This window comes from Nicotiana tabacum, chromosome 16 (genome assembly GCF_000715075.1).
Source record: "Nicotiana tabacum cultivar K326 chromosome 16, ASM71507v2, whole genome shotgun sequence".
Classification (NCBI taxonomy): Eukaryota; Viridiplantae; Streptophyta; class Magnoliopsida; order Solanales; family Solanaceae; genus Nicotiana; species Nicotiana tabacum.
Window position 1 is genome coordinate 37,045,071 of NC_134095.1, and position 20,627 is coordinate 37,065,697.

The 20,627-nt window shown below is 40.0% G+C and overlaps 1 protein-coding gene and 1 long non-coding RNA gene across 2 annotated transcripts; both read right to left on the minus strand.

Annotated features, from left to right (window-relative positions):
* Nucleotides 1–1,108: 1,108 nt before the first annotated feature.
* Nucleotides 1,109–7,013, minus strand: LOC107821468 (serine--tRNA ligase, chloroplastic/mitochondrial-like). Its single transcript, XM_016647902.2, has 10 exons — nt 6,707–7,013; nt 6,475–6,623; nt 4,739–4,832; nt 4,513–4,661; nt 4,339–4,431; nt 3,406–3,585; nt 2,498–2,664; nt 2,014–2,148; nt 1,795–1,888; nt 1,109–1,571 (listed from the first exon to the last, which is right to left on the minus strand). The coding sequence occupies exons 1-10, from the start codon at nt 6,906–6,908 to the stop codon at nt 1,293–1,295; spliced, it is 1,542 nt and encodes a 513-aa protein (XP_016503388.2). The 5' UTR covers nt 6,909–7,013; the 3' UTR covers nt 1,109–1,292.
* Nucleotides 7,014–13,411: 6,398 nt separating this feature from the next.
* On the minus strand, nt 13,412–20,381 carry LOC107821467 (uncharacterized). The gene is made up of 2 exons (XR_012700001.1): nt 19,919–20,381; nt 13,412–13,813 (listed from the first exon to the last, which is right to left on the minus strand). It is a non-coding gene; the product is annotated as an uncharacterized LOC107821467 (long non-coding RNA).
* Nucleotides 20,382–20,627: the final 246 nt, after the last annotated feature.

Sequence of the window (20,627 nt, forward strand, 5' to 3'; positions counted from 1 at the left end):
ATAGTAGCAGATACTGATACAGAGAGGTTAAGATTATATTGGCCAGCGCAACATTGCAATTACACTTGTTTTCGAACAAATCAATAAACTCATTTTACTGATAAAGCAGTATGAAGCAACTATCCTACGTCCAGGACTTTGGTTCAATGCCGTGATAGACAGACGTCACAAACTTGAATATTATTAAAAATTAAGCTCCTGTTTGGCCATAAATTTTGGCAATTGTTTTTCAAAATGTTTTTGAAAACTTTGTTTGTTCATGGAATATGATCAGTTTTTGAAAAAAACAATTCAAGTTCCCATAAACTAAGGCCCCGTTTGGCCATGAGTTTTGCCAAAATAAATTTGGGATTTATTTTCAAAACTCATGTTTGGCCATAAATTTTGCCCACATTTTGGCAAAATCCCAAACCCCAAATCCCAAAATCACCCCAATTGCTGATTTTGGGCCAAAATCCCAAAACTTGGGAATTATATACATGTTTTTTCCAAAATAAAGTTGGGAAATATGTTTTGAAAACGTATGTCCAAACACATTTTCATCTTCAAACCAAACTTTCACCTAATTTATGCCAGTTTTTTGGGTGAAAATTTTTCTTCCACTCACAAAACTTCAATTTGTTTTTCAAATAAAATGCATGTCCAAATACAATTTTAACTTTCAAAAATCATTTTCAGCTATCTTCAAATACCGGGACATTTTCAGCTATCTTCAACTAAACCTATGATCAAACGCTAGCTAATTAGTGGAGAACGTAGAGGGACGCCTCCATTATCCTCCATGTTCCGAAGCTGAAAATAACTAATCTCTCGGTTATTTTAGAAAAGATTATGAATCATCTATCCATCAGAAAGCAGTTAAGGGAGATTGGATTGATGTGTTTGTCCAACTTACGATCAATATATACTTCCACGCAAGGTATGGCCTTTCTCATCTATAGTTTCAGTCTACAGTAGATTACTTATAGACTCTGATCCGATTACTGCAGTTCCGTAATTAGACGGCACGATCTAACGCAACAGTACAACCGAGCTTCACCATAATTTTTAGGTTTCGATTACTATCTACAAGGTACAACGTAGATAGTCGCACATAGTAGAGCCAATAAACTCAAAAAGCATCAAATCTGCCATTTACAATGATAATGAATTATCAACTTTATCAACTTTGCTCATCTTAAACGTCTGTCCAATGTGCTGCCGAACTGAACACTTGAAAACTTTCTAAAAAGATGATGGAAAAATAATTATGATGCAGACAACAGTATCTAATTTCAAATTCGCTTCCCGTTTTAGTTCTGTATATGTTTTGGTTTAATAATCTGAAGCCCCCCCATGTAAGGCCTCAGTGGCTCTGGTATAATAACTGAGCCATCTTCTTGCTGGAAATTCTCAAGCAAGCACACTATCATTCGCGGAACTGCACATGCTGTAGCATTTAATGTGTGAACGAACTGTGTTGGAGCTGAGTTTTTACCCTTTTTAGGACTTGATGACGCTGATGGTTCAGGGCGATACCTAATTCCCAGCCGGCGGCTTTGATAATCTGTACAATTTGATGCACTTGATATCTGTTAAATAAAGAACATAACAGATTAGAATATTGTTAGAAGAATATAAAGAATCAAGTTAAGGCAAGAGCAGTGATTCATTTGTTCTAGTTTCGTTCGACCCTTCAGCTCTTCCAAATAATTATATACTTTGCCAGTACCCAAGGTTTGTAGAAACAATGGTCAGTGTCCGGTTTCCAGTTCCATGTGAAAAAATAGTAACAGACTTGGTGTCATTGCTTACCTCACCATAACGGCCCAACCCTGGCATCCAGGCCTCCACATCAAACTTACGATAAGCTGGTGCACCTAGATCTTGGGATGCCATGTCCAATGTCCTGCACATAGTATGATTTCGTTTTCAAAACAAATGGAGAAGAAAGGCAAGTGTATATTGGGTGCACAAACAAAAAGTCATCTAAACATCCATAATTGTTAGTGGATTTGGAATAATGATTCGCACTTGAAATGAAATCCTAGTGACGAGAAGAGGTCTTCTTCGATCTCAATGAGTTCTTCATGGTATGAATCACTCTCGTCTGGTCGGCACAGTATGAACATTTCCACCTTGCTGAACTGGTGAACCCGATAAAGTCCCCTGCCCACCAAAATATTTTGGATTAATTACTCAATGCAATGTAAGAAATATATGCATGAATGTGCCTGCACATATTATAATATTTTCAAAAGATCAGCAATTTTTGATGGGCAATCAGTGATGAAACTAGGAGCTAGAGGCACAAATGGCCAGAAATCCCAAACACTTCAATAAAAATGCATTTTAAGTGAGATCATGCAAAAGTTTAATATATTTTTATCTTTTTTATCAGTGATATAGTCTAAAATATTATCTACAATAGCCATCATATATTAGTTGTTGAACAACAGAAGATTAAAAAGAATAAGAGAGAAAAATAAAAGAATGAAAGAAGTCCAGAGTGACTGACCTTGTTGCAGCGCCTGCAGCACCAGCCTCAGTCCGAAAGCAGTGTGAGAAAGCCACATATTTCAATGGCAATGAAGACTCGGAAAGAATGGAATCCATGTGTATTCCACCTACTGGAATCTCAGCGGTTCCAATCAGGCACTGGTCACTATTTTCAATGGAGTAAACCTGCCAGTGGTTTTGTAAAAATATCGCTGATCAGCCTAAACCAATTTAGCTGACAGATAGCCCCCCCTACCCTTCCGACAAAAAAAAAAGTGGGGAAAATAACCTGAAAATCTAGGGAAAACAACGATATACATAATCATGAAGGAACAAGAAAAGCTAAAAGATGCATACTTTATATATTTAATACTCTATAGACCATCACGCTGCAAGTAGAAGGTTAATATGATTCATCGATACAACAAAAATGATTCACCTAAAGAGCTAGCTTTGAATTCAATTAATACATCTGCATATCAAATTAAACACAGATTATGGGGGAAAAGAAGTCTCTATTTTCGAAAACAATATTTTCTTTAAGGTCATTGTAACTCTTCAGTTTTAGTAAGAAACCAAGATTGCATTGGTATTCCAAGACTTGGCATGACATTGTTGACAGCTCTTCTAAAATAAGTTGATACTGTTGTCAGTTTAGTCATTAAATAGAACCTAGACGGTAAGAGTAATCTCAGAGGCACGGTGTGGTAATAAGAATCGACATTACCATCAAAAATCAGTTCAGAAGAAATAGGATAGTTATATGGCTCACTATGGTTATGTCTGATTCTCAAACACAGTGATAACATAACACCTATCCCTCCGACAAAATGGCAAAGTTAACAAACAGAACTAAGGAAGATAAAAATGATATATCAAGGATCATAGTCAAAGTCAACAAAATAGCATCAGTAAAGAAAGACAAACCTGAGTGTTTGTTCCACGGGGTTGAAATCCACATTTTTCCACCACAGATGACCGAACAATCTCTGGGGTAGTCAGAGGTGTAAAGCCTCGTTTCATGGCTTCTGAAACTGCCCAGTTTACAAGAGCCATCTCTAAAGTAACTGCTTCATTCTTCAAGTAATAGAATTTGGACCCACTGACCTGAAAAACACATTTAACTGATCCATGAATGCACGCTAAACTAACCTCTCCATCTCCTGAAAGTAAGAACTGATAGCAGGCCAATTTTCCTCTTCAGAGACAAACTCAATCATGTGCCTTCGATTTCTGAAAGCGAGTAATCTAACAATAAAGGAAGTAGAGGAAATCTATATGTACAAACAGCAAACAGAATCTACTACCAGTTTAGTATAGACTGCTTTAAAGCGAACAGCTTTGACACAAGGTGGGAAACTAATACACCCTCTGTCCCATAACGTGACGGAGTTTGATCCTACACAGAGTTCAAGAAAAAAAGGAAGCCTTTTGATAAATGAACTAAATATATGCAAAGTATCAAAACTGCCCTTACTACTAACAATTAAATAAGAGGTGGTAAGAGCTCCACGTCTCTCTTTATCTTCTCTCTCGTAACAATCAACTTTTTATATCAAGTAGGGTCCCAAAAATTAATGCCAATAAGGGTAAAATAGAGATGTTAAGACTAAATAGTTTCCAAAGTTGAAAAAATGTATCAATCTTTTTGGATAACTTAAAAGGAGAAGTGCCGCATAAAATGAGACAAAGGAGTAGCAAGAAAGATATTTGGAAGAACATGGTTCAGTATTTCAGGGTAACATGGTGAGAAAGAGATAGATTCTTTGAAAAACAAAATCGAAAGTTATTGATAATACATCATAGTTGCTAAGTTAGTTCTAGGGTTATCAATTAAATACCTTAGTTCAGAAAGAATACCTCAGCAGCAGCGTCAAAATCAAACAAATCTAGCTCTTTTCCCAGCTGGACGTGGTCTTTAACAGCAAAGCTAAACTCTGCAGGTTTACCAACCTATGAAAGATGAGGAAGATAAATGAGGCTCATGCAAAGCAATACGAGACCAATATGTCTGCATATATCAAACCAGAATACCATTTTCCTGACTGTTGAAGAATCTTCCCCTCCAACTGGAACATCTGGATGTGTAATATTAGGTACCGATTGTGCTTCTTGCTGCAGCTCATCTGTAAGTTTGAGCAAGTCTTCTTCCAAAGTCACAAGTGCTTCCTTCAAATTCTTTCCTGAAGAAAATACAATATACACAATCACTATTCCTGCCACCTAAAGCTTCCAGTTAGAAATAGAATAAAAAACCCACCTTCTTCTATGAGCTTCTGGCGCTCTGAGGGTTCCAGCTTTCCTTTCATCTTGTTAGCAACTACATTTCTCTCAGCTCGTAGCCTTTCCACTTCCTGCTATCTGTGAGTAACAATTAGCTAAAATTGAGAAGAAACCAGCTCCATAGAACTCATCCGAGCATGTGAATGTATTACTTCTATGATTCAATCAAAGCTCTAGCCTCTAAGGATGCAACACAAAGCACTAAAAAACTTTGCAGTAATCAAGACAATGCTAATTTGCAGAAATTCAGCTGCTCTTTTCATGCATGAATTATACTTCACAAATTTGGTACCATTTGCAAAAGAGAGGCCAAGATGACAAAAGGAAGAAATATCTATAGACAGGACCATATCTGAGTACTTTGACCTTTCTTCTTTAAGTGATTTACCTTGTAAACTGCTTTTATTATGGATACTTCCCATAACTTATTTGATTTTCCTCTTTTATCTTCTAAAAATATCCACCTCATACCAGGGCATGCCACTTGGCCAAGCAAGCATTTGATGAAGCTACTGCCGAGCTTAATAGCCTTCGTGAAGAATCCTACAAGGACATCACCCTTATCATGCAGCTCCTAAGGGATAATCTCACTTTGTGGACCTCAGACCTTGAAGAGGGAGGTATCTAATAGGATGCTTCAATCTTTTCTAAGTTAATTCCCTGCATTATGGTTCAATGATGATAATGATCTAGATTTAAATGCCTGTTGGATTTGGAAAATAGGGGAGAACCTGTGCTTTGGCAATTAAAATTAGCATCTCTTATGCTACCTGGATCCATGAATTAATTTCTAGAATGCAATATATTGATTCGACTTAAAGGGATATATGATGAGGGAATAAATAAAATGAGTGCTCCTTTTGAATCTTCATCAACAAATAGGATTTATCGGCTCATCCTTTTCCAGAACAAATTAAACATAAAGATGTAAAAGATTTACCGATTTGGAAAAGATTTGACTAGTGATAATTTTGACAGGTGAACATTCTAAGGGTAATGAGCATCAAGGGGAGGTATGATTTCTAACAATTCACTTAAATCTCTCTTATATCTGGTTTGCGAAGCTTTTCCATGTGGAGATGTTTACTACTTGTGTACTAACTAATGGGTCGTGGGAATAACTCTAAGTAGAATACTCAGCCAAGTGAGGCTCCGAGGTCAAAATGCTGAAGCGTGGCTTCTTAGTTGTGGTATACAATTGTGTACTTTCTGGCTGTAATTTTGCATAGGCTTTCAGGCATAAAGCATAAGGCAGGACCAATTGACCAATTCATTAGTCCGGAAATATGTAGATTCAAAGTGTCTTTAACAATGTAATGCTCATGAAAGTATTTTACCATTTTTTCTCTTCTAAAATATCATTAGTTAGTGTGGAAGCCTGCCATGTCACATTAATACACCCTTTTTGCTCTTTTTTGTGTCTTTGCAGAACTAGCTGAAGTTTTAAAGGAGAGAAATCTTTGTGATGCTGGCTCAGAATAACATTTTCCACTAATTCCATTATAATATATGTGTGTGCGTTCCTGTAAACGTTAAGTGCTTGCGAAGATCATACAACGATGCAGTAGCTAATGCTCAGAATTCTTTAGCTTAAAGGTAGACTCTTGTTACATTTTCAAGTTAACTAAGTATTAGAAGTGATAACAGACATGGAAATTGAAAGCTTGAGACTTTATTGCCAAAAAAGTGAACAAATTGAGATAGAAAATTGACCTTCTGAACATTGAGCAACTTGTCATAAAGCTCCAGCACAAGCTCCAGATTAGCACTGGATTTCCTATTCTCAATATTATCCGCAACTGCCTCCTTATTATCCCTTATCCACTTGAAATCTATTGCTGCTTTCCATTGAGGCTTCACCACTACAATTACCACCACAATATTACTTCTACCACAAATGAAAAATAAATTAATTAATAAGGTTTCCGAGCATCACTGAGCTGACCTTTACTATCGTCTGTGGCGGAGGTAGTGGCTGCGCCGGCAGTTTGGACGGCGGAGACAGAAAGGGGTCTAACGACGAGAGGGAGCAGAGGCCTTGAATAGTAAGGCGTTAGACGAAATGTTAGGGTTTTGGAAAAAGTTCTGGAGAAAGTTTTGAGGGAATGGAAGGAGGTTGCGCTGCGGCAGCAATGGAGTAGTACCATAGCTCTCCACTTTCTGCTTCTTTTCGTCGTGTCGCTGTGCTTTGGAGGCGAAGGTGTGACTGGATTTCTTTCGCTAACTTTATCCCCTTCTTTTAAGAAAATGACAAAAATAATCCTTATGTTTGAGCAGGTTTAAGATAGTATCTTAAATATATTTCATATCAATTTTGGTCCTTTAAATTAGTCAAAAATGAGTACTTTGGATCTTTGGTGAATATATAACAAACTCGTGCGGTTATATTTAAAAGAAAATACATAAAGTCCCCATTCAACTTGTCATGAAAAATCATTTACACAAGTAAACTTTATGGGTGTCCTAACACCCCACTATTATTAAAATAATTGTATTCATTTACTCCCTCCTAAGCTCTGGCCAGCCGCGCGTCTTAGACAACCGAATTGAGCGCGTCCTTGCTCTCTTTTAATCATTGAAAACACCCACAAAAAAAAATAACGTCAATATAACCCCCAACCAATGGTAAAATACCTTCTTCCCCAATATTTTACCAAACCCAATTGAAGAACCCTAATTTCTTCTTCTTCTAAATTCTACTGAAATTGCATCAAATTGTCCTTTGAAGTTTTAATCTTTGAAAGCAAAGGTTAATTTTTCTCCTTCTTAAGAACCCTAATTTCTTTCTTTTATTATTGTTATGTCTTTCTCCTAAAATCCAATTATCTGATCTTTGAAAACAAAGGCAAATTATCTGACTTTGATATTGTCTGTTTATGTTGTAGTTGTTGCAATGCCTTCAAAAGGCTTGAATTTGACAAGGCTTTGCACGGAAAAGGAAGAAAATAATTCAAGTGGAGAAATTTGATGCAACCATGGCTATGTGTTGCCTTTGTTAATAGCTTGGACCTCTCGGAATCCAGGAAGAAGATATTGGGTTTGTCCATACTATGGGGTAAATAATAGTGGAAATTCTTTCAATAATTGAGTTGTGAAAAATTATCATTGATTAATTTTCTTTTGTTATTCATCTTAGGGTCCACGATCTTGTGATTTTTGGGTTTGGAAGGATTCCGAAATTGATCCTAGGTCCAAATTTGTTATTCCAAGATTTCTTGACAAAATGGGTGAACTTGAGACTGCATTAGAAGGCTTTGAAAATCTTGCCAAGTCGAGGGCAACTTTAAAGGTTGAAAACACCATAGAAGGGGAGAAGATGAAGAAGATTGAGGCTCAATTGGTGAAATTACAAGTTGATATGGAGAAAAAGAAAGAGAAGGAAAAGAAGTGGAAGAGTAAATTGGCTAAGTCCAAGGCTAGGAAAAATGTACGTTGGTTCATTATATTTGGGATGTGTATTATACTTGTTGCTTGTAGGTATCCAGGAATGTCATTGAAAGAAGATGCAATGAGGTTGCGATTTAGAATCTAATTTTGTCATCTCAATATGTATGTAGTTGTTGCTTGTAGGTTTTTTTTTGTATGTTTGCAATGGACCTTTCATTTGAATGTAATGAACCTTTCAACGGAATGTAATCAAGTGTTGTTTCTAATGAAGTATTGTTTTTACATTGTGAAGTGTTGTAGGTGTGTTCTATTTGTTTCTTTGTGTCACGACCCTAAACCTAGACCCGGTCGTGATGGTGCCTCTCGTGAAGACAAGACCAGCTGACACAACATCCAATTTATTTTAAATAATTAAAATAACACAATTTAAGTCATTAACATGATTAAATCCTAAAAGAAATAGTGAAACAGTACAATTTGCCGAACAAACACAACCCGACATCAGGGTGTCACTAGTTATGAGCATCTAAACATGTGTCTAAGAGTTTGAAAGAGTTTATACAGTCTGTTACAGAACTAAAAACATGAAGTAAGATAGGAGTGAACACTGGGCTGCGAATGCCGAGCAGCTACCTAGTGGACTCCAAATGGCCTGCTGGGAGCAATCAACCCTTACTGGCGGGACCTGAAGCTCCTGAATCTGCACACGGGGTGCAGGGAGTAAAGTGAGTACTCCAACTTAGTGAGTAATAATAATAAATAAAGACTGAGCAATAAGAAATCACGTAAAGGCACATTAACAGGCTATAAAGAAGCAGTAAAAGCCAGTAAAAGCAATAAAATAGTGAAAATATGTAAAGTCACCTTAGCTTAGTTTAAGCTTCTTTAAAATGCCTTTTTAACATTTAAACAAGTAAAGGAAAAGCAGCTAGAAAATATAAACACATAAATTCCGTCCCTCGGGCACAATGTCAACAGAATCAACCCCTCGGGCAATAATATGGAACAACACTAGCCCCTCGGGCTATATCGCATATCACACTGGGTACCTGCGCTCACTGGGGGTGTACAGACTCCGGGAGGGGCCCCTTACGGCCCAAGCGCAATATCAAGCCATCTTGTGGAATAATAGATAGGTTCTCGGTCTCATATCAAGCCACCTTGTGGCGTACAACTCAGGCCCTCGGCCTCATAATCATAACCAGTACAACACTGTTGTGGCGTGCAGCCCGATCCCATAATAATTCTCACAACACAGGCCCTCGGTCTTACTCAGTCAAAAATCTCTAAAAGCCACTCGGGCACAATAAAATATGATGTTCAGCCCAAAATATCATTTAAAGTGTTAAAACAGAGTAAACATGACTAAGTTATGAAAATAGTAGAATATAGCATGACTGAGTACAAATATAAAAGTAAATCTGTGAGGAAAGAGCATTAAAAATCCCCTAAGGGTCCAAAACAATTGGCACGAGGCCCAAATATGGCATTCAACCCAAAATATGATGATAGCAAACAGTTTTCAATCAAATACACGGTAAAACAGTCATTCGGGATGGACTAAGTCACAATCCCCCAACGTTGCACGACCCCACGCTCGTCATCTAGCGTGTGCGTCACCTCAATATAGCACAACGATGTGAAATCCGGGGTTTCATACCCTCAGGACAACATTTACAATCATTACTCACCTCTTTCCGGTCCAAACTAGAGAGCCCGCAATGCCCTTGCCTCTCGAATCGGCCTCTAGATGTTCCAATTCTAACCAAAATCAGTGCAAAACCATCAAAATATGCTAAGGAAAAAAAACTCACTCGAAAGCAATCAAATTACAACACAAATCTCGAAATTGGCCAAACCCGACCCCCGGACCCACGACTCGGAATCCGATAAAAATTACATGAATAGACTCCTTATCACTCCACGAGTTCATTCATATAAAAATCACCAAAATCCAACCACAAATGATCCATCAAATCCCTAATTTTTGGTCTCTAATTACAAGCCCTAGTTTCTTCAATATTTAAATTCAACAATTCCATGATTAATTAGGTAGAAATCACATTAGGATTGAGTATTAAGTCCATAAATCTTACCTCCAAGTGTTCTCCCTTGATTCCCTCTTCAATCCCCTTCAAAAAGTTTCAAAATCGCCAAAAATGGAGAAACTTAAACCCAAAATCGTGGAAATATGTCTTTTAAACATTCTGCTCAGGCATTCAAATCCTTCTTCGCGAACGCGGTCAAAGCCTCGCGTTCGTGAAACACAACCTGACGTTGACCACATTTTCCTCCTTCGCGAACGCATCTGCTCTCTCGCGAACGCGATGCTTCCTGACTCCAACCCTTCGCGAATGCGACTCCCCTCTCACGAACGCGTAGCTCAATGACCCCAACCCTTCGCGAACACGGGACCTCCCTCGTGACCGCGAAGGCCAAATCTTCAGTCGCACATGCTAACCCTTTCGCAAACGCGAGGTCCCACTCGCAAACGCGAAGGCCAACTGGTCTGCAACAGACACAACAGTTTTCTCCAATTTTCTACAACTTGAAATGATCTGTTTAACCACCTGAAACTTACCCGAGGCCCTCGGGACCTCAACCAAATATGCCAACATCATTCAATCTTGTTCCAACCTTCGTAACACTCAAAACAACATCAAAACACCAAATTTGCATCAGATTCAAGCCTAAGAATTCCAAAATCTTCTAAATTCCACTTTCGATCAAAAAGTCTACCAAACCACGTCCGAATGACCTGAAATTTTGCACACACATCCCAAATGACACAACGGACCTACTGCAACTTCTAGAATTTCATTCTGACCCCTATATCAAAATCTCACCTATCAACCGAAAAACACCAAAATTCTAATTTCACCAATTCAAGCCTAAATCTATTCCGGACCTCCAAAACATATTTCGATCACGCTCCTAAGGCCCAAATCACCTCCCGAAGCTATCTGAACCATCAGAACTCACATCTGAGCCCTTTAACACATAATTCAACATCCGGTTGACTTTTTCAACTTAAGCTTCCTCAAAAGAGACTAAATGTCTCAAACCTTACCAAAACCTCTCTGAACCCGAACCAACCAACCCGATAACACAAAATACAGCTGAACAAGGCAATAAGAAGTAGAAATAGGGGAAATGAAGCGGTAACTCATGAAACGACCGGCCGGGTCATTACATCCTCCCCCTCTTAAACAAACATTCATCCTCGAACGAGTCAAGAAACATACCTGAAGCCTCAAACAGATGAGGATATCTGCTCCGCATCTCCCGCTCGGTCTCCTAGGTAACCTCTTCCACGGGTCGACCTCTCCACTGCACCTTTACTAAAGCTATATCCTTTGACCTCAACTTTCAACCTGACGCTCCAAAATAGCTACTGGCTCCACATCATAAGTCAAATCATCATCTAACTGAACCATACTGAAATACAGAACATGAGACGGATCCCCAATATACTTCCGGAGCATAGAAACATGAAATACTGGGTGCACAATTGACAAGCTGAGTGGCAAAGCAAGCTCATAAGCCACCTCCCCATCCCCCGAAGCACCCCAAAAGGCTCAATGAACCGAGGACCCAATTTACCTTTCTTCCCAAATCTCATAACACCCTTCATGGGTGAAACCTTCAACAGAACCTTCTCACCAACCATGTAAGATACATCCCGAACCTTCCTATCAGCATAACTCTTTTGTCTCGACTACGCTGTACGAAGCCTCTCCTGAATTACCTTCACCTTTTTAAGGCATCCTGCATCAAGTCTATCCCCAATAGCCTAGCCTCACCCAGCTCAAACCAACCAACTGGAGATCTACACCGCCTCCCATACAAAGCCTCATATGGAGCAATCTAAATACTCGACTGGTAGCTGTTGTTATAATCAAACTCTACGAGCGGTAGAAACTGATCCCATGACCCTCCGAAATCAATGACACATGCACGCAACATGCCCTCAAATATCTGAATAGTGCGCTCGGATTGCCCGTCCATCTGAGGGTGAAAAGTTGTGCTCAACGCAACCTGAGTACCCAACTCCCGCTGCACAGACCTCCAAAACTGCAAAGTAAACTGAGTGCCCCTATCCGAAATGATGGAAACTAGGACACCATGCAAATGAACAATCTCCCAAATATAGAGTTCTGCCAACCGCTCTGAAGAATAGGTAGTACACATAGGAATGAAGTGCGCGGACTTGGTCAGCCGATCCACAATTACCCAAATATCGAACTTCTTCAAAGTCCGTGGGAGCCCAACTACAAAGTCCATGGTGATCCTCTCCCACTTCCACTCTGAAATATTCATTTGCTGAAGCAAGCCACGCGGTCTCTGATGCTCATATTTCACCTGCTGACAATTAAGACACTGAGCTACAAATCTCACAATGTCCTTCTTCATTCTCCTTCACCAATAATGCTGCCTCAGTTCCTGATACATCTTTACGGCACCCCGATGAATGGAATACCGCGAGCTATGGGCCTCCTCCAGAATCAACTCCCGAAGCCCATCTACATTGGGCACACATATCCGGCCCTGCATCCTCAACACCACATCATCACCAATAGTCACATCTCTGGCATCACCGTGTTGAACTCTGTCCTTAAGGACAAGCAAATGAGGATCATCATACTAGCTCTCTCTAATGCGATCATATAAGGAAGACCGAGAAATCACACAAGCCAATACCCGACCGGGCTCCGAAATATCTAACCTCACGAACCGTTTGGCCAAGTACTGAACATCAACTGTAAGAGGTCTCTCCCTAACTGGAATATATGTCAAACTCCCCATACTCACCGCCTTCCGGCTAAAAGCATCGGCCACCACATTGGCCTTCCCTAGATGGTACAAAATAGTAATATCATAATCCTTTAGTAGCTCCAACCATCTCCGCTGCCTCAAATTGAGATCCTTCTGCTTGAACAAATGCTGGAGGCTACGATGATCAGTAAATACCTCACAAGACACACTATACAAGTAATGCCACCTAACCTTTAATGCGTGAACAATGGCAGCCAACTCCAAATTATGAACATGGTAGTTCTTCTCATGGGGCTTCAACTGATGAGAAGCATAAGCAATGACTCTACCCTCCTGCATCAATACTGTCATGACCCATATTTTCCACCCTCGGGAGTCGTGATGGCGCCTACTAGTGAAAGCTAGGCAAGCTAACCATTTGAATTATTTACCTTTTCCCATTTAATCCATTAACAATTGATAGCCAACATTAAATAAAATAGCAGAATTTAATAAGCGGAAGACTAGAATATACTATTTTAATAAAGATGCCAACGTCAATCCAAACATAAACTACCCAAGACTAGTGTCATATTCCACAGACTGTCTAGGAATACTACAGATAAAGGTCCAAAAAATTTATTACAACACTGTCTCTGAAATACATAATAGAAACATAATAAAAGGGATAGGAGAAAACGTCAAGGCCTGCGAACGCCTGCAGGACTACCTCGAAATCTCCGAATTGACTGAAGGCAGCAACCCAAAGCTACGGTCTGTATGCTCCAGTACCGGGATCTGCACATAGTGCAGAGTGTAGTATCAGCACAACCGACCCCATATGATGGTAAATTCCTAGCCTAACCTCGGTGAAGTAGTGATGAGGCTAGGACCAGACTACCAAATAAACCTGTACAATTAAATCATATACAACGGAAAATAAAAAACAGGATTGTACAGTTAAGGTTAGGCAGGGGAAACATGCTGCGGAGAGTAGTAGATAAAAATAGAATACCAATAGAGAAATGTAAGAAATGCCATAAATCAATTACCAGCAAAAGATAAGGAAATAAGAAACAAGTACACAGGTAATACTGTTGCAGGTATGCAACCCGATCCCATTTCATATAATACAGTTGCAGGCGTGCAACCCGCTCCCATTTCATATAGTACCGTTGCAGGCGTGCAACCCGCTCTCATTTTATATAGTATCGTTGCAGGCGTGCAACCCGCTCCCATTTCATATATTACCGTTGCAGGCGTGCAATCCGCTCCCATTTCATATATTACCATTGCAGGCATGCAACCCGCTCCCATTTCATATATTACCATTGTAGGCGTGCAACCCGCTCCCATTTCATTTATCAACACCAATCATAAAAGAATCCCAACAAGGGAACAATAATATAACAACAATATCCCGGCAAGGGAACAATAATGTAACAACAACGTCCCGACAAGGGAACAATAATATCACAACAACATCTCGGCAAGGGAACAATAATATAATCCTCATATGAAGCACGAATAAACCACAACAGATTCATAAAAATTACAATACAAGACTCACGTGCATGCTTGACACCGACGTATAAATACTCGTCACCATGCCTATACGTCGTACTCCACAGTTAACACGTAGCAAATAAGACACAACTCCTAATCCTTCAAGCTAAGGTTAGACCAAACACTTACCTCAAACTTCCACAGCCAACTCAAGCCTCAAACACCGCTTTTCCTTTAGAATTCGCCTCCAAATTACTTGTATCTAGTCCAAATTAATTTAACAACATCAATAAATGCTAAAGAATTCGTACCCAATACTTAATTATAGGTTTTTTTATCATTTTCCCCAAAAAAATAAAAATCGACCCCAGGCCCGCTTGGTCGAAACTTGAGGTTCAGACCAAAATCCGATCACCCACGAGCCCTAATATGCAATTAGTTTCGAAATCCGACCCCAAAACGAGGTCTAAATTCTAATTATTCAAAAAGCCCTAACTCTACCCAAATCCCCAACTTTCTACCTTTAAGAACATGATTTAGGCCTAGAAATCTAATGGGTGTTAATGGAAATTGAGGAAAACAAGTCTAAGAACACATACCTATGGTTTTGTGATGAAATCCCCGTTCAAAAATCGCCCAAGTTTGAGTTTAAGTGAAAAAGTTATGAAGTTTTGAAGAAATCCCGTTTTGCTACTGTTTTTAAAAGACTGGGCATTTATTCACTGCGTTCGCGTACCTTTGGCCCCTTTTGCATAAGGTTGACTAACTAGACCTACGCGTTCGCGAGCTAAGGGCTGCGTTCGCACAGGGTTACAACTACCCAGCCCCCAGCCCCTCTCCTATTCTATGCGTTCGCGACAGCCCGGGTGCGTTCGCGTAGAGTGAACTACTAAGGCTTTGCGTTCGCACCTGGTTCTATGCGATCGCATAGTGCAACCTGCCCCCTCCCAATTTGTTCAGTGTGTTCGTGCGGGTTACCACGCGTTCGCATAGAGTAAAAACTCAAACACCAGCAAACAGCAAACACTCTGATGCCTATCCGAAACTCACCCGAGCCCTCGAGGCTCCAAACCAAACATGTACACAACCTCAAAAGCATCCTACAGACTTACTCGTGCAATCAAATCACCAAAATAACATATTAAACAATGAATCTAGCATAGAAATCTAAGAAAAATCTCAAAACTTTCAAAGTTTCAAACTTCACAAATACGGGTCCGAATCACATCAAACGACCTTCGTTTCTTACCAAATTTTACAGGAACAACTCAACATCATATTGAACCTGTACCGGGCTCCGGAACCAAAATACGGGCCCGATACCATAAAGTTCAAATATAATTTGTTCGTCCTTGAACGAACATAAGAAGGAAGTACCTGAGTCGGAGAAAAGATGGGGGTAACGGCTCCGCATATCAGACTCGGACTCCTAGGTCGATGCCTCAGCAGGCTGACCTCTCCACTGAACACGAATAGAAGGGAAACTCTTCGATATCAACTGACGAACCTACTGGTCTAGAATAGCTACTGGCTCCTCCTCATATGACAAGTCCTTGTCCAACTGGACAATGCTGAAGTCTAACACATGGGATGGATCGTCATGATACTTCCGAAACATGGACACATGAAACACTAGATGCACGGCTGATAAACTCGGCGGCAACGCAAGTCTGTAAGCCACCTCTCCCACTCGATCAAGAATCTCAAACGGGCCAGTGAACCTAGGGCTAATCTTGCCCTTCTTTCCAAATCTCATCACACCCTTCATAGGCGACACCCGAAGCGACACTCGCTCGCCAACCATGAATGTCACATCACGAACCTTATGGTCGGCATAGCTCTTTTGCCTGGACTAAGCTGTACGAAGCCTATCCTGAATGATCCTGACCTTGTCCAAGACATCCTGCACTAGATACATACCCAACAACCGAGCCTCTCCCGGCTCAAACCATCCAACCGGCGATCGACACCGCCTACCATACAAAGCCTCGTAAGGAGCCATCTGGATACTCGACTGGTAGCTGTTGTTGTAGGAAAACTCCGTTAAAGGCAAAAACTGATCCCACGAGCCTTCAAAGTCAACGACACAAGCTCGGAGCATATCCTCCAAAATCTGAATAGTACGCTCGGACTGCCTGTCCGTCTGAGGATGAAATGTTGTGCTCAACTCAACCCGTGTGCCCAACTCACGCTAAACGACCCTCCAAAAATGTGAGGTAAACTACGTACCTTGATCAGAAATGATAGACACGGGTACATCATGAAGACGAATAATCTCCCAGATATAGATCTCAGCTAACCTCTCAGAAGAATAGGAGACTGCCATAGGAATGAAATGTGCTGACTTAGTCAGCCTATCAACAATAACCCACACTACATCGAACTTTCTCTGAGTCCGTGGGAGTCCCACAACAAAGTCCATAGTGATATGCTCCCACTTCCACTCGGGAAGCTCAATCCTCTGAAACAAACCGTCAGGTCTCTGATGCTCATACTTTACCTGCTGACAATTCAAACACCGAGCCACATATGCAACAATATCCTTCTCCACCAATAATGCTGCCGCAAATCCTGATACATCTTAGCGGCACCCCGATGAATAGAGTACCGGGAACTATGGGCCTCCTCTAGAATCAACTCCCGAAGTCTATCCATATTAGGCACACAAACTCGACCCTAAAGTCTCAAAACTCCATCATCTCCTAAGGTAACCTGCTTGGCACCACCGTGCTGCATCGTGTCTCTGAGGACACACAAATAAGGATCATCATACTGCCGATCTCGGATATGCTCCAATAAAGAAGAACAAGCGACTGTGCATGCTAATACAAGGCTGGGCTCAGAAACATCCAATCTCACGAACTGATTGGCCAAAGCCTGAACATCCAAAGCAAGCGGTCTCTCACCGACCGGAATATACGCAAGACTACGCATACTAGCTGACTTCCTACTCAAAGTATCGGTCACCACATTGGCCTTCCCCGGATGATATAAGATAGTGATATCATTGTCTTTCAATAGCTCCAACCACCTCCTCTGCGTCAAATTTAACTCCTTCTGCTTGAACAAGTATTGCAAACTCGTGTGATCCGTGAACACCTCACATGACACGCCATATAAATAGTGCCTCCAAATCTTCAACGCGTGAATAATGACTGCTAACTCCAAATCATGGACCGGATAGTTCTTCTCATGAATCTTCAACTGACGTGAAGCATAAGCAATGACCTTGCCATCCTGCATCAACACCACACCAAGTCCAATACGAGATGCATTACTATTAAATTATATATGGCCCTGAACCTGTGGGCAAAACCAACACTGGTGTCGTAGTCAAAGCTGTCTTGAGCTTCTGAAAGCTCGCCTCACACTCGTCCGACCACCTGAACTAGGCACCCTTCTGGGTCAACCTGGTCATCGGGGCTGCAATAGATGAAAACCCCTCCACAAACCGACGATAATAGCCTGTCAAACCCAAGAAACTCCGGATCTCTATAGCTGATGCGGGTCTAGTCCAGTCCTTGACTGCCTCTATCTTCTTTGGATCTACCTGAATACCCTCTGCTGAAACAACATGACCCAAGAAAGCAATTGACCCCAACCAAAACTCGCACTCCGAAAACTTAGCATACAACTGACTATCTCTCAAGGTCTGAAGAACAACTCTCAGATGATGCTCATGCTCCTCCCGGCTGCGGGAATAAATCAAAATGTCATCAATGAAGACTATCACGAATGAATTCAAGGCCTGAACACTCGGTTCATCAAATCCATAAAAGCTGCTGGGGCATTCGTCAACCCGAATGATATCACCAAGAACTCATAATGCCCGTACCGAATGCGGAAGCTGTCTTAGGGACATCAGATGCCCTAATCCTCAACTGATGGTAGCCAGATCTCAAGTCAATCTTCGAAAATACCTTGGCACCCTGAAGCTGATCAAACAAATCATCAATCCTCAGCAATGGATACTTATTCTTGATTGTAACCTTGTTCAACTGCCGGTAATCTATACACATTCGCATCGATCCATCCTTCTTCTTAACAAACAACACAGGTGCACCACACGGCGAGACACTAGGTATAATGAAGTCCTTCTAAAACAAGTCTTGTAATTGTTCCTTCAATTCTTTCAACTTAGGCAGTGTCATACGATACGGTTGTCACACCTCCTTTTTCTACCCCCGGAAGGGTATAAGGAAGTTTTTTCCAATTTAAGTGACAATTGAAACAGGATTATTCATATAAAAATCAGAGTCGCCACTTGGGATAGTTTATTGGTGTCCCAAGTCACCGGTTTAATAGCCCGAATCGAGGAAGGTTGGACTCTAATTATGGTCTACGAACACAGAAATCTGGGTAAGGAATTCTGCTAACCCGGGAGAAGGTGTTAGACATTCCCGGGTTTCGTGGTTCTAGCACAATTGCTCAACTATTAATATTGGCTCAATTATCTGATTTTAAAACACTTTAAACCTATGTGCATTTTTAACTTTATCACAACCTTTATTTGTTTAAAGAATTAATTCAAGGTTATTTAAAACATATCGTAAGCCACGCTACATGAAATGCACCCGTGATTCACGACGCGTTCTATTTAACCTTATTAGAGATTAGAATTGGGTCACATGAAATGTACACCCGGGTTGGGGATTACGTATCGTGACTATGCTACGGGAGTCATACCCATAGTCACGATGATTTATTATTCGCGCCTAAAACAACTAGCGTAATTGAATTATTTTCCTAATCTTTGAAATTATTGTAAAGGTACATGAGTTATGGAATTTATTTGAATAAATCGCGATGTCGCGCACTCGTTGCTTTGTACATACGGCAAATCGCGTCATATGAAATGCACCCGCGACTTACAACACGTTCATCGTCGACTCAGGAACCACAACAAAAGATCGATAATGGAAACTAAGTAGTGGACTAATCTGAATATTGGCACAACCATGAAACTTTATACTTAAATTATGTAAATCTAAATCACACATTTCAATGATAAAGAAACAAATACATCAAGATCTATTTGTCTTTATGGTAAGTCCTAAAATTCCAAGTAGCAAATTTCATTTGTACTGAAGTTTATTGTGTATTGTCGTTTGAGGATTTTTGGGATTCTACTACAATTTTGAGCATAATCTCCTAATTTGTAACATTTCAAAATGGAGAAGCACAACAACTAGTAATATACATTGTAGTTTCAAATATGCAAAGTATAATGATAATTTCGTTTACTTACATTACTTCAACATTCAGTCAATTACTTTAAGACACACATCTGAGCTTTAACCCAATGTACTGATATTTAGATGAGAAATTTTAACTTATAACTTTAATGGAACCTTGAATTTTTCACTAGATGAACCACATAATATTTGTTCTGGCAATTCTAGCAAAATTTAAACCCAAACATGTTAGAAGCAGTAGGCTAGTATCTCAATATTCATCCAACACATAACACCAAAATCACAAGCAATAGAGAAATAGAGAAGAAATGAACCTGAAATTAGAAAAATAAGCCAATTGATTCATATATTGACTTCAAAATTCAAGCGAAACAACATCGGCAAAGTCGAGCAGGAATCACGAGCAAAATCGAAACCTCGAACGGAGACCTTAATCGACGACTTTAATTCAACAGCAACTCCATCCAATTCTTTTTGTATTTTTGGATTCGAACTCAAATCAGGCTAGCAGAAGCTATTTTCTTTAGATTAACCAAATGGGTTTTTTTTAAAAGAGAAATGAGAGCTCCTTCTCTTTTGTTTTAGGTGTTATCGTTCTTCTTTTAGGGAATTTGTGGGGCTGCTGACTTCTAGCTTAGGGAATTTTCTTGGTTGTAGATCTTTTTTGGTTATTTGCTAAGTCTGCAAAATGAAGAAGAACGGCGAATCCCAGTTCTTTAGCTCTAGGGCAGCGTTAGTCTAGGGTCTGATTTTTAGGTCTTAGGGTATTAGAGTGTAATTGTATTATAGGATTTTTTTAGGTTAGGGGATATGGACCTAGGAAATTTGTTGATTGAGAATTATAGGCTAGGTCCAAAAATTAGACCTAAAAATGGGATGTTTGAGCCCAAATTTTATTCTTTCACCGTAAACAAGACTAAAAATACGACCTTATTTACTAACTAATCCTACTTAAGTAAAATAGCTATTAAAATAAGACTGACCAATAAAACAAAACTATATTTGGTATTTTTCAAGATTAAA